A 12,817-nucleotide genomic window follows, 5' to 3' on the forward strand; every position below is an offset into this window, starting at 1 on the left:
GGGCAGGGGGACTGCCTGTGTCCCACCTGAGGCAGCCCCCACAAAGGCCCAGTGGTCCCTCTGCCTCCCCGGTTGTTGAGTGCACCCAGCCCCACAGAGAGTCCCAGGGGCCTCGCCCCCCCACCCTGCCACTGCCCGCGCGGGCTTGGCCCCGGGACGTGAGTAGAACATACTGAGGGTCCAGGCTGGTGAGCTGGGACAGGAGAAGGCTGCTACTCTCAGTGATGGTCTGCTTGGTGGAAGCCGCCGCCAGATGCCCCTCGAACGCCAGGATCTCCTGCTTTTCCCGCTGGGAGGTCTGCAGCTCCCGATTAATCATCTCCGTCCGGGTCTCCTCGTCCGTCAGGGTGCATGGCGGGTACGAGTAGTTGCTGGGGACCGAACAGGAGGAACGTGCTTTGGTGCCCATCTGAGGCATGCGGCCACCAGACAGCAGTGCAGGGGTCCAGGAGGGTCACAACTAAAGCCCCGCGCACAGCCTCAGCTGCCAAGCGCTCCGGGGGACCTGGCTGGGCCACCAGCAGTGCTGCCAGGTCGGGGCCCTGGGAGGAAGCCCCCGTGCTCGGCAAGCCGCTCTCCCTCCACAAGACAGCGCACTAGCCACCTCCCGAGTCAGGCCCAGCGGGCGTCAGAATCCTGGACACCCGCTCACCCAGCCCTCCCCGGGCCAGAAGCCCCTTGCGACGGGCAGGCGTCCCGGCACACAGGGCATCGGCAGGCAGACCAGCTGCTCCGCCCAGCCTCCCAGCTGTCCCGGGTTCGGAGAGCGAACGCACCGCCGGCCACGGCCACGCGTGTCAGGCCCGTGTTCTGGGCCCCAGCGGCAGCCCACTGCATCAGCCCCGGGTCACCCACACGCCTGTGCAGACGCGGCCAGTTCCCGCCCCGCACAGCTCACAGGTGCACGCACGCGTGTGCACATGCCGCGGCCTCAGGCCCTGCTCCGTCTCAACCACGGCCTTCTGCGTGGTCACCCTCCTGTCCCTCGGGAAGGTGCTGGCAGACGGACCCAGCTCCCACTCCCGTCGACTGGCAGGGAGCGCGTCACACGTGCTGCGGACGTCACGGTGCAGTCACCCAGCCCAGGCGCCGGGCACCCATGCCCCCGTGCAGCACGGCGCCCCCCGCGTGGACCCCAGGCAGCGTTCACGTTTGCACCCGGTCCACCCAGTGCCTCGTCTCCGTGCAGCTCCACCCGGCCGCACCCCCTCGCTCGAGTGCCACCAGCCGTCCACTGACCTGCCCCCACGACCCACCTCAATCCCACTCCGTCTCACCCACAGGAGAGGGCACTAACGTGCAGCAGACCCAGCTGGACTGGGCTGGGTCTTCTCTCTCACTACGAGAAAGCGAACCCCAGGCGGCTACGCGGCAGGAGACGCTTCGGAGCGAGTCGGGGGCTCTGGGTCTACTCTGTTCCCCAGCGTCCACAGACAGGGCCTGTCCTCGGGGGCCCTGCTCCCAGCAGTGCGTGTGCTCACTTACTTGGTCATCACCATTTCCATGAGCATCTTCAGCGTGGGGTACTCCTCCCAGGCAGCCAGCCCTAGGGAGCAAGGAGACAGCAGGTGGCGGCCAGAACACGGAACTCCTGCCCCGCCTAGGGTCCTGGCCCACCACCCAGGCCCTGGCCAGGCTCCACTCTGGGTCCCAACAAGCAAGATGCCCCGACAGGATGTAAGAGCAGCACCCGGCACGGGTGACCACGAGCTGGCCGGGGGAGGCTCACCGATATTCTCAGGGTTGAACGCTGCGACCACCAGGAGGAGGGGCCACGCCTTCCAGTAGAGGGTGGAGATGGCCAGGTTCGGAGGCTGGTACCTGAAACGCAAGGACACTAGGGCATGGCTTGGCCTCGGGGGTGCGAGGCAGTGATGGGAATCGGTACTGACCAGGGTGGAATGGCCCAGAGACGATTTGGTGATGGACCAGCGAGGGGACTACTTCAAAGATTGAAATGTGGACAAATGGGCCTCCACAACCCCCGGATCTGGTCGTCCAGCAACATTGGCGTCCCCAGGAAGGGCACTGTGGGCACCACTACGCTGCCCAGGGCCCAGCACCGGGACTCGCTGCCCAGGTCCCTGAGCCGGCTGAGCCCTGGCATGCCGTCTACAAAGTGGGAACGAAGGTGGTCACGACATGAAACCTCAATGTTCCTTTTATTCTCTCCCTCAGAAAGCCAGAAACAGCCCTCTATCCACCCACACAAACTGCACCATTGCCACCATGATTTAAAAATCACGTTTATGACGCACTCATGGTCAAAATGCAGTTCTTTCAGGTGATGGAACGTTCCAGAGGATGAAACAGAACGCCGCTGTTGCAAAGAACAAAGGAGATCTGAGAAGCTGACTTGGAGAAATGAGCAATTGGGCTGCCACGTGGAAGAGAGATCGGGAAGCAGAGCACGCACTAGCAACCCAAAAGGGCAACGAAGGCAACGAAGAAGTGGATCCTGGGCACGATAAATAGCAGCAGAAAGAAAAAGATACTTGGGTACAAATGTAACAGAGAACACGTGAGACTAACCCACTAGAAGCTACGGGACAATGTTGAAAGAAACAAGAGAGCTAAACAAATGGAAACCAGAGCCTTAATATCGTGACCGTGGCCACACTCCCCAAACTCATCTGTGAAGCAATACCCGTCAAAGCCCACGGGGCTTTTCTTTAGAAATTCTCTAGAAGCTGACCCGAAAATTCATGTGGAAACGCAAAACAGTCTTGAAGAACAAAGTTGGAAGACTGCTACTTCCCAATTTCGGAACTCAGCGCCGCCCACAGGCGTGAAGACAGTGGTACGGACGTGGAACAGACACACAGACCAACAGACAGAACCAAGAGCCCAGAAGAAAACCCACACATCATCGTCACCTGATCGCCGATCAGGGAGACAAAACCTTCAACGGGAGAGGGAACAGGGAACAGCCTTCAACGCACGGTGCTGGGACCACGGGCCGTCCACGTGAAGGAGAATGAAGTCGGACCTCACGAGCTAAAACTCTCAAGTCCTTAGGAGAACACATGAGAGAGCTCCGTGGCCCGGGTCAGCCACCAGAGCCACGCGGCAGCAGAGTGGCCCACAGGCCACGTCGTCAGTGCATCCCCGCACGGAACAGAGCCGAGGGCCCCAGACAAGCCACGTGTGCGCAGTCAGCAAACAGCGCCGGGGCAACGGCTCTTCCACCTGCGGCGGAGTGAACCTGGACCCAGCTTCTCCCTCCACCCACAAAACTAGCTCGGGGGATCAAAGGCCTAAGTTCCAGAGCTGGAACTGTAAAACACAGAAGTACATCTTCATGATCCCGGATGAGGAAATGACACAAGGGGACAAGAAATGGGAGAACACCAGAGGAGCCGGACTTTCCCGGAACTAAAGCGTTCGTCTCTCAAAGGCTCAAAGGGCACGATCAAGAGCCTGGAAAGACAAGCCGCAGGACAGGAAAAACACGTGCAAGTCACAACCTGTTCAGGGTCTAGATCCAGAATATATAAAGAACTCCCAAAACCCAACAACAAAAACCCACACCACCCAATTTAAGAATAGGTCAAAGAACCAGGACAGACGTCTCTCCCGACAAGACAGACACGTGGCTGAACAGCACAGGAAGAGAGGCTCCGCGCCGTCGGTGCTCAGAGGCGCCCGTGGGAGCCACGGCGCGACAGCTCCACACCCCCGCCAGGACGGTGAGCGCAGAAGACGCGGGCGCGGGCGTGGCGAGGACGCGGCGGGCACCGCTGTGGGGAAGTCAGCAGTGCCTCAGTTAACCCCGTAACCCCCCCAACGTCCAGCCTCACGGGCGTCTGCGCCCAGCACAGGGCACTGCGGCGGCAGCCACGTGGAGGGGGCGGGTGTAAGGAGGCAAGGAGCGCCTTACCCAGGGGGGAGCTGGATGTTCTCGGGGTGGTGGTAGGTGCACAGGTTCAGGACCGCGTCGATCAGCTGGATCCTCTCCACCTTCAGCACTTCCACATCTGAAACCCGAGAGCCACACGGAGCTTCCAGAAGCCCGTTCACATGCGCCAGGGGGCCCCGAGGCACAGGGTTCGGGCTGTGGAAGGACGGCAGGCAGACAGGGCCTCGCTCTCCAGCAGCTGAGGGGCACGGGGGGACGGACACGGGTGGCCCGAGCAGGGTGGGGGCGCAGACGCTGGCCCGGCAGCAGCCAGAGATGAGTCGCTCTCTTGGCCTGAGTGCCGTCCTCAGGACTGCCGGAGCGGCCCTTTAGAGGGGCAGACACAGCACCTGCCACGGTGCATCACATGGAGAACGTGCGCAAACCCCAGGGCGAGCTCCAGAATCACCGCCAGAGATGCGCACCTCCTACCCCATCCCCAATTCCAGAGACCAGTAGGGTCCAGCGAGCAGGGGCTGCAGGACGAAGCAGACCCACCCGAGCAGCCCGAGAGCATGCACGCAGGCACCCGGAGCGGAGCCCGGCTGGGGGACGCCATCACTGGGGGGGGGTGCACGGACAAAGTCTGGAGGGACCCTCACCATCTGCTTGCACGGCCGCAGCTCGTTTCACCAGGTGGTCGGCAAGCTCCATGGCATCCGCGGGGCCCAGCGGGAGCTCCCGGGACAGCCCGATGACCAGGATGCGCATCAGTGTGTCCTCCAGGATGGGCACCTCCGAGCAGAGGCGGAGAAAGAAACTGCGGGCAGAGCAGGTAGAGGCTGGGCTTGGTGGAGGGCTGCACGTGCCCCCCGACCCCCGGTGCGGGGGAAGCCCCAGCTCGGAGTCTCGACGGGACAGGGAGGAGGGCAGCCATCCTGCTCCCATGCTCTCTTGCTCCTGAGGCCTCCGTGGATGAGGCCTGGCCACGCCAGGGAAGAATGTGAGAAGGTGCGTGACCCCCAGGGGCAGACACACCGGCCACCATCCACAACCTCTGAAACCGCAACACAAGGAGGGGCAGAGAACATGGGAGGATAGGAGCCACGCAAGCTGGATTGGGCACCAGGGACCCAAAGGTGAAGACAGCTGGGAGCCACTCGAGAGCGCTCGGGAGGCGGGGCCACAACACTGACCCGGGGAGGAAGGTCGCGTGCGTGTGGCTGCCTGGAGGCAGAGGGAACGGTGAGTTTGAGGGTCCCGTGGGCACGGGTCGGCTGGAGCCCTGGGAGTGGACGGCAGTGCAGGACACGGCAGGTACAGCACGCGAGGACGGGGTGGGGGGACAGGGATGGCGATCAGGAAGGACAGACAGGGGTGGGGGCGTGCTCGGGGGAGCCCTGGTGTCCGTGGTGCTCACGGGAGCAGACCCTCCACCGCCCCGTGCACGCGGCAGGCATGCTCACTTGCGGTCACTCTCGGGGGGCCAGTTGTCCCACTTGTAGTAGGTCTCCGGCTGCTCGGTGAAGAGCACCTTGTGCAGGCTGTGGGGGACAGAGGGGCTGTCGGTGCAGGTGCCCGGGGGGCTCTCCCCACCCCACTAGGCCCCACAGGTGCAGAAGCGGCACGCTCCAGCAGGGGCTCCCGGGGAGTCTTCTGGAGCCTCCTGCAGCCCCCCATAAGGCTGGCACACCGGACCCCAGAGATGAGCCTGTGTCCCCCGGCTCGGGGGCACATCTTTGGCTGAGAGGCCGGGGCCAGCGGGTTCCCACATCTGGCGTGGCAGGCTCCCGTGGGCGGAGCACAGGGAAGGGCCGCCGTGGAAGCAGAGCAAGCCTGGCCCGTACCAGTGCACGTAGTCCTTGGGGGCGAGTTTGCTGATGGAGGGGACAACGGTGTGCAGCCACCACACGGCATCCCGCTGGATTGCGGCAATCTGGTTCTGGAAGGAGCGCAGCACCTCGAGGTCTGAAAAGGACACGCAGGCTTATGGTGCACCTGCATGGCAGCCTCCCGGGGTCAGGTGCCAGGCAGGTGCAGGGACAGGAGCCTGGGCATCACAGGGCGCTCTGAGCATCCATCTCTGTGCCTCCTACGGGCTACGGGAGGGACACACAGATGGACACTGACGCAGCTAGACAAACGTTCAGGGAGCTGCGTAAGCCTCCTGTGGGTTGGGGAAATCCTAGATAAACGAAATCCCCAAATTCCAAATGATTTCATTTCTTAAAGTTTTCATGACTTTGTTAAGGCACTTGAGAGACCTCTGCAGCCAGACTCCCGGCAGGCTTCATGATGAGGCAAAGCAGCAGAAAGACCCACCCACCCTGCCCTCCTGCCCTCCTGCCCTCGGAGGCGGGACTATGAGCCCGAAATGGCCCCCAGTGAGCAGATGACCAAAGCAGCCAGCAGGCCCTGGGCCCAGAGAACAGGCAACGGCAACTTCCAGAAACTCCGAGTGTCCGGCGGTGCTGGGCAGGGCCCCCAGGGGACGGCCTGCAGCCTTGGGAATGCCCCCCAGCCCTGCCCTGGAGCTGGGTGGTGTTGGGTTTGTCCTTGGTCCTTACTCTTCTTCTCTCCTTTGTCCCAGGCAGTGCCGGCTTCCTTCACCTGGGCGGTGATGCCCAGCATCATGGCCACGGCCAGCACGTCTGTGATGTGCACCACGAACCGCTCCTGCAACCACAGCCCCACACAGCCAGGTTCGTGTGGGGCGGGGCCTGCACCCCAGAGGCCCGGCTCAGGCCCCCAGCCCACGAGCAGCCGGCCCTGGAGGACGCCCAGGGAGCACCATGCCTGGAGACGGCCCACGGGAGGAGGTCTGGGGACCAGGAGCAGGTCAGCAGCAAGGGTCAGACCACAGAAGGTTCAGCCGACAAAGCTGGGCAAGGCCCACCCTCCAGAGCGTGGGGCCATCTGCCGACTCACCCACGTGGCCCTCAAGACCCTCCACAATCTGCCCCCGTTCTCCTCCTCCTCATCTCCCTCCGCACCTCAAACTCTAACACCTTCCTGGGGCAGACCTCTGGCCCCGCTGGCTCCAACTCCATCCCACCTCCAGGCCGGCTGGAAGGTCGCCCGCACGAGGTTATCCTTCCCCCACACAGAATGGACCCCAGGCTGCCCTCTGGGACTGGCCGCTGGCCGCACGGGATGCCACCCACAGATGGCAGGAGAGGCCGCGGAGCGTGGGAGGTGAGGGGCAGGCCAGCTGTGGCACCTTGAACTCCATGTCCAGGTACTGGGGCTCCTTGCGCTCCTGCATGAGACCGAGGCAGAAGGCCTGGAAGTTGACCTCGTGCTTGGTCTGCTTGATGATCTCCCGCAGTAGCGCCCGCGAGGCCCGCAGGTAGTCGTCCTTATTGGTCAGCAGGTCCTGGAACACCATGGCCAGGAACTGGGAGGAGAGAGGACACGCAGGGAGGTCACTCCCCACCGCCGCCAGCTCCCCTCCCGTCGCAGGCCTGCCGTCGGGGCCTCCCTCGGCCCTTCCGGGAAGACACCCCCGTTTCCCTGGAGCACGCCGGGCTCAAGCGAGCACGATTCGGCTTCCACGCTGGCTGCTCCCGGACAGCAGGGGACACGGCTTTCACTCTCCTGGCAGCTGGCTCGTGGGGGACTGGTCCTCATTAAATGAGGCGCCAGGTTAACGAAGACACTGGCTGGGGGTGGGGCGTGCCGGACACCTGGGCGGCTGGGATGGGCGGCGAGAAGCAGCACAACGTGCACCTGCTGCTGTGTGCGCATCCGAGCCGTTTAAAGGCCTAGCTCGCTTCCGTAACAACACTGGCACCGCCCCGGCTCTCCCTTCAAAAGCACCTGGAATCCGGGACCCAAAGGCCGCACCAGAGACGCCGGCCTGGGTTGGGAAAGACCAGCCCTCAGGACGGCGGGACAGGCCTTGGCTTGGAAACAGGTGCCTTTTTGGGGGCTCAGTGCTGCCTGCTCCTGAACGAGCCTAGCTGTAGCCTCTGAGGAAGGCGCCCCTGGCAGGGCCGCACCCCCTGTGGACCTGACCTGAAGTCGGAAGCCACCGTGTGCTGCTCACCGGGCCCTCTGCCCCCTCCCAGGGCTTTCTCCACGCAGCCGGCACCACGGCACCACGCCACCCGCCGCGTCCGAACGCCTGGCCGCGCAGGTGCCACCGCGCCCTCCTCTCCGGCCTGCAGCCCCCGCCGTCCGGAGCGGGGCCGCTCCGCAGCGCACACGCAGAAGGCTGCCGGGCACCGCCGCGCCCTACCTTGGGCGCCAGCTCCGAGCTGTGCTGCAGCACCGTGTACAGGACCTGCATGTTGTTGGGGTTCCGGGCGTTGGAGAGCTCGTTGAAGACCACAAACTTGATGGTGGTGCCCAGATTGTCCTTGTGCGCGCTCAGCAGCTCCCTGGACACAAGGCGAGCCAAGGGGCACTGGCGCGGACCGCGGCCACCCACCACGCCACCCCCCGCCCCGCTCGCTCCTGCCCGGGCCGCACCTGACACACAGCATGTAGTGGTTGAGCAGGACCTTGGGCTTGAGGCGGATCTTGATCAGGTGGGAGATGACGTCCATGTCCTCAACGCCGTGCGTGCTGCAGTTCATGCACACGGACATCAGCAGGTCCTGGGCTGGCCTGGTCAGCTACGGGGGTCCGGGCAGCGCCCCGTCAGCCTCGCACACAGAGCCCGGGAGGAGGGCCCCGCGGGCACGGTCCCCCCCGGCCCTCACCTTGGGGTTCTGCAGCCACATCTCCAGCCTCTGCACCGCCATCAGCCGCACCTCCTTGTAGCCACAGGTGGACGTGAGGAGCCGCAGCAGGTTCCGGGAGACGTTGTCGATGGGCTGGCGCCGGTTGAGCTGGTCACGGAGCATGTCGAGCACGTACTCCTCCACGCTCTCCGCGAGGTCGTCGTACCTAGGCCAGAGGGCGGGAGGCAGGAAGGAGGGCTGGCTCTTCTCACGGGCCCACCCCACCGGCCTTCCAGCCACACGCTGGGCCCCGCGGGCGGGGGGCCGCACGGCATGCCTACCTGGGCATGAGCTGGCCCTCCTGTTCGGGGCTGAGCTTCTCCTCGGCAATCAGGAGCTCTGTCTGGCTGTCCTCCTCCTCCGTGAGGGAAGGGTGAGGGCTGCTCCCTGCAGACCGAACCACTCGTGGACACGTCCCCCAACTGTCCTGCGAGCACCAACCCCCACCCACAGTGGGCTCCGTGGAGGGAGGCGACCCAGCCCCTCCCTCACGGACTCTGTCCTCTCCCCAGCCTGGCCACCCAGCATCTCTTACCAGCACTGAGATCCCCGCCGCTGCGCCCCACCTCCCCCTGCAGAAGCATGGTCTTGGGGGGCATCTTGGTGTTAAACGCCGTTTGGATGTTGTCCACGAAGGTCTTGCAGTGTGGGCTGTCCACCCAGATCCGCTCTCCCAGGGAGTCTTCGATGTACACCTGCACGTGACAGACGTCCACACTCCTGGCCCCTGCCAGGCAGCTCGCTTCTGTCTACCCTCTGCTGCTCCCAAGACAGGTGCTTCCCCGAACGACCTCCCCAGTGACCAGTGCAGGAGACAGACGCCCCGGGCCGTCAGACATGCAGCCTCCGGAGAGAGCACACTCAGGTCGGCCTCTTTTTCCTCCCGGGGCCCAGCGCTCTGCCCCCATCACCCCAAGCAGCGCGGAGGTCCCAGGGGAGCCTCCCAGGAGAGGCGGACCCACCTTGACGAAGATTTCCGGCCAGTTCTCATCCTCCTCGTATGCAGCCATGAGTAGGTTACAGGCCAGCACGGACACCAGGCTGTTCCCCTTGGCCTTGAAGTTGATGGAGGCATCCCGCCGCAGCAGGCTACACAGAGCCTGCGAGAGACGGCGCGTCATCGGGGAAGCGGTGCCCTGCACATGGGGCAGAGCCAGCGAGCTGCCAGGGGAGGTGGCCTGAGGTCGGTGGCGGGGGAGGACCGCAAGGCCAGGGCGAGGGCCTCAGCAGGCCCGCCAGTCCTCACCTCGATGACACCCTCTGTGGCGAAGATGTTGGGTTTGATCTTGGCCAGATACATGAGGCTCAGGTAGAGCGCGCCGTCCGGCTTGGCCCGGGTGGCCTTCAGCTGCTTCACGGCCCCACACAGCACGCCCTCGATCCGGCCGTCATTGCCCTCCAGCTCGGCGGCCTCGATCTCGTCCAGCAGCGCGGAGGGGGGCACTGGCAGGTGTGGGAAGGGCACGGTCAGAACCCGCCTTCAGGGTCCCCCAAAGTCAGCGGACAGCAGGGCAAACCCGCAGAGCCCAGCGGGTGAGGCTCTCAGGGCGGACAGCAGCAACATCCGGGGACGAGCAGGCAGGTGCCGCCCGCCTCACGGGCTGACCCAGCCAACGACGGGCCGCAGCGGCAACAGCGCCCTCCAGCCTCCAGCGCCGGCCCAGCCACCTCCAGACCCTCCCCGCCTCCCGCACGGCTACCCTGGGGTTAGCTGCTCCTACGCTACGTTTTTCTACAAATCGGCTTTTTCTAAGTCTCCAAATTAACTGGCCCAATGCCATTCATCGCCTTTTCTCCTCTATCAGCAGTGGCTTCTCAGCGGCTCTCCCCTCCTGGCGCCGCTGACCCTGCCTCTGCCCTCCTCAGATCCGCCCCGCACGGGGGTTTCTGCTTCAGTAGTCTGCAAACAACCCTCTGGGTTTTGACCTTCTCTCCCGTGTTCACTTCTGCCATCATTTTAGCCCTTCTCTCTTTCCGCCGTCTTGCTTCAGCGGCACACAGAGCTCGCCGACCCCCTGCCCCGCCAGCCTCCCGGGAGCGTGCCAGGCCCGCCACGCCTCTTCCTGGTGCTGCACTCGGTATCGCTCACACTTTGTATCCCCACTGTGGCGTCTTCTTGGACCCGAGAGATTTTCCCCGGGGGTTTTTAAAGACGCAAACACACAGAGAGAGAGGTGCTGCCGTTGGTGTGCGTTAACCGTGCGAGGGCAGAGGATTGAGCGATACCCGCTGAACGCCTTCCAGGTGTCCGGGACACAAGGCAAGCAGGCCGCGCAGACGCACCGGACTCAGGGAAGACCTCGACCTTCCATGTGCCCGGGGCTGCGCTCGGCTGTGTTCCACCTTCTGTTCACTGATGATGTTTGTAAAGTGCTTCATCGCTCAGAACACGTTTTTCATAACCGCATTTCATCTCATCTCCAGAAGCACCTTGTATGGGAGACGCCAGCCAGTAACCGGGAGAACCGTGGTGCAAGCCGGGGCCTCAGCCCTCGTTGCCAGGGGCGGATGCCGCCCCGGGAGGGTTGGGCATGGATGAGAGGTCTGATTCATCTCCCAAAGCCCAGCTAGCGCCAGCCGTGTCTTCTGCTCCTCATGCCCCGGGGCTCCCCGCTGCCAACTGCATCTTCCCCGCCTGCCAGCTTGGGTTCTCGCCCCTGGGAGCTGCCCAGACCTTGCCCGTTCCCTGGGCACAGTCCCATTCTCCAGGCTGGATGCCTCGCTCAGCAGCTTATTCTCCAACATCCTCAACCACCCGTCAAAACCCTGTGCAGCCTTTAGGGCTCAACTTCACAAATCCCTCATGAGCCTTCTCTGTGTCAAAGCTGTTGTGTGACTATCCCTATGCTAAAAACCTAGGGCTCGCTTGATGTTTAGAATCTGATCTATGGGGTATCGTGGAGCAGCTAGAAATAACCAATGGGAAGATGACACAGAAAAGCAAGGACAACCTGAGGTGTGTATAGATTAAAAAGCCCTTCTGTAAATAACACAATATAAATAATTTCTAAAAAAATTTTTTTGGACGTCATAAACATTGTAGTATTACTTTCCCAACTAAAGAGAAAGAGAGACGAACTCTTCGTCGTTAGTAGAGATTACTGAAGTGCAAACGTCCACACCCCAGGCAGAGAGACGAACACACGAGAACACAGAGCCCGCAAGAACAAGGCTCTGGTCTCAGTTTCTGCTGATCCCCACTGCGTGGAGCAGAGCCTGTCACAAAGGAGGCGCTCAGCAAGGACATCAGATGAGCCACCGGGCCAAGGAAGGACGCTGCTCCCAAAGAAGAGCCGCCGTCAGCGCAGCAGGGGCTCCTCCACGACATGGGGACAGCTGAAGAGCCACCATCCGCCCACCTCCCCGCTGACGGAGGGCCGGCACAGCCCGTGCCCGCTTCGCTAAGAGCAGGGCGCTGAGCTCACTGCAGGGACGGGCCCTGGCCAGCACTTGTGCCCGCAGCATTGGGGCCTGAGACCCGCCTATGCCACGTCGCCCTGGGTCCCGTTAATATTTCCCCATCTCCGTCACAGAATTTGGAAGCACACGTGGGGTAAAGGCACCTGCGTGAGAAGTGCTCTGCAGAACAAACTCCCAGATGATTCCTCTCCACCCTTCTCCACAGAACCTGCGCTCAGCTCTGGCGCTAAGCCTGGAAGCAGCCTTCAGCGACCCCCCCAGGAGACGGACAAGGTGTGGGATGTGCTCTCTGGGAAGCTCAGAAACGGACTTTACCTTCAATTGGGACCACAGATGGCTCCTTAATGGATGGAGAGATAGCACGCTTTTCTGCCACTGCAGCCTCAGCCAGGCGCCCCAGGGCACTCAGGGGGGGTGTGGACGAGAGTTTGGGGCGCTTGGTGAGGCCGGTCAGGGCTGAGGCGCCCGCCAAAGCGGCTGCAGCGTCCCGCTTGCGCTCGGAAGGCAGGCCAGAAGGGGCAGGCTTCAACAGGGTGGACGCCGTTTTGGATTCATTGGCCTGACCCTTTGAGCCCAGAGCAATGAAGTCTCCCGGTGGAGGGTGCCCTGCAGAGAAGGGAGGTGGAGAAACGTGCACTTTACACGGTGGCGGCGGTGGGAAGGGTGCTGGAGGCAGACGGCAACCTCCCCTGTCTCACAGGGGACTACACAAGGGTCAGGGCAGGCAAGGGACAGGCGGCCAGCAAGCCCGGGGCGCAGCCGGGTCCGGTGCGGTGGGCGACGACAGCCACCGACGCTCACGCCCCGCTCACTACAGACCGGGCCTCCACAG

At 63.4% G+C, this 12,817-nt stretch overlaps 1 protein-coding gene across 2 annotated transcripts in view; it reads right to left on the reverse strand.

Annotated features, from left to right (window-relative positions):
* INTS1 (integrator complex subunit 1) overlaps positions 1 to 12,817 on the reverse strand; it is a 29,604-nt gene that overhangs the window by 16,252 nt on the left and 535 nt on the right. For both annotated transcript variants that reach the window (XM_078074223.1, XM_036105551.2), the window contains exons 2-18: positions 12,301 to 12,591; positions 9,812 to 10,008; positions 9,528 to 9,665; positions 9,101 to 9,260; positions 8,847 to 8,952; positions 8,545 to 8,731; positions 8,312 to 8,457; positions 8,079 to 8,220; positions 7,059 to 7,235; positions 6,406 to 6,514; positions 5,686 to 5,806; positions 5,305 to 5,382; positions 4,501 to 4,658; positions 3,881 to 3,977; positions 1,730 to 1,821; positions 1,486 to 1,546; positions 174 to 371 (exon numbers count right to left, since the gene is read on the reverse strand). In XM_078074223.1, the coding sequence (XP_077930349.1) occupies positions 174 to 371; positions 1,486 to 1,546; positions 1,730 to 1,821; positions 3,881 to 3,977; positions 4,501 to 4,658; positions 5,305 to 5,382; positions 5,686 to 5,806; positions 6,406 to 6,514; positions 7,059 to 7,235; positions 8,079 to 8,220; positions 8,312 to 8,457; positions 8,545 to 8,731; positions 8,847 to 8,952; positions 9,101 to 9,260; positions 9,528 to 9,665; positions 9,812 to 10,008; positions 12,301 to 12,591 (2,458 nt within the window). The remainder of the gene's footprint in view (positions 1 to 173; positions 372 to 1,485; positions 1,547 to 1,729; positions 1,822 to 3,880; positions 3,978 to 4,500; positions 4,659 to 5,304; positions 5,383 to 5,685; positions 5,807 to 6,405; positions 6,515 to 7,058; positions 7,236 to 8,078; positions 8,221 to 8,311; positions 8,458 to 8,544; positions 8,732 to 8,846; positions 8,953 to 9,100; positions 9,261 to 9,527; positions 9,666 to 9,811; positions 10,009 to 12,300; positions 12,592 to 12,817) is intronic.

This window comes from Halichoerus grypus, chromosome 6 (assembly GCF_964656455.1).
Source record: "Halichoerus grypus chromosome 6, mHalGry1.hap1.1, whole genome shotgun sequence".
Lineage (NCBI taxonomy): Eukaryota > Metazoa > Chordata > Mammalia > Carnivora > Phocidae > Halichoerus > Halichoerus grypus.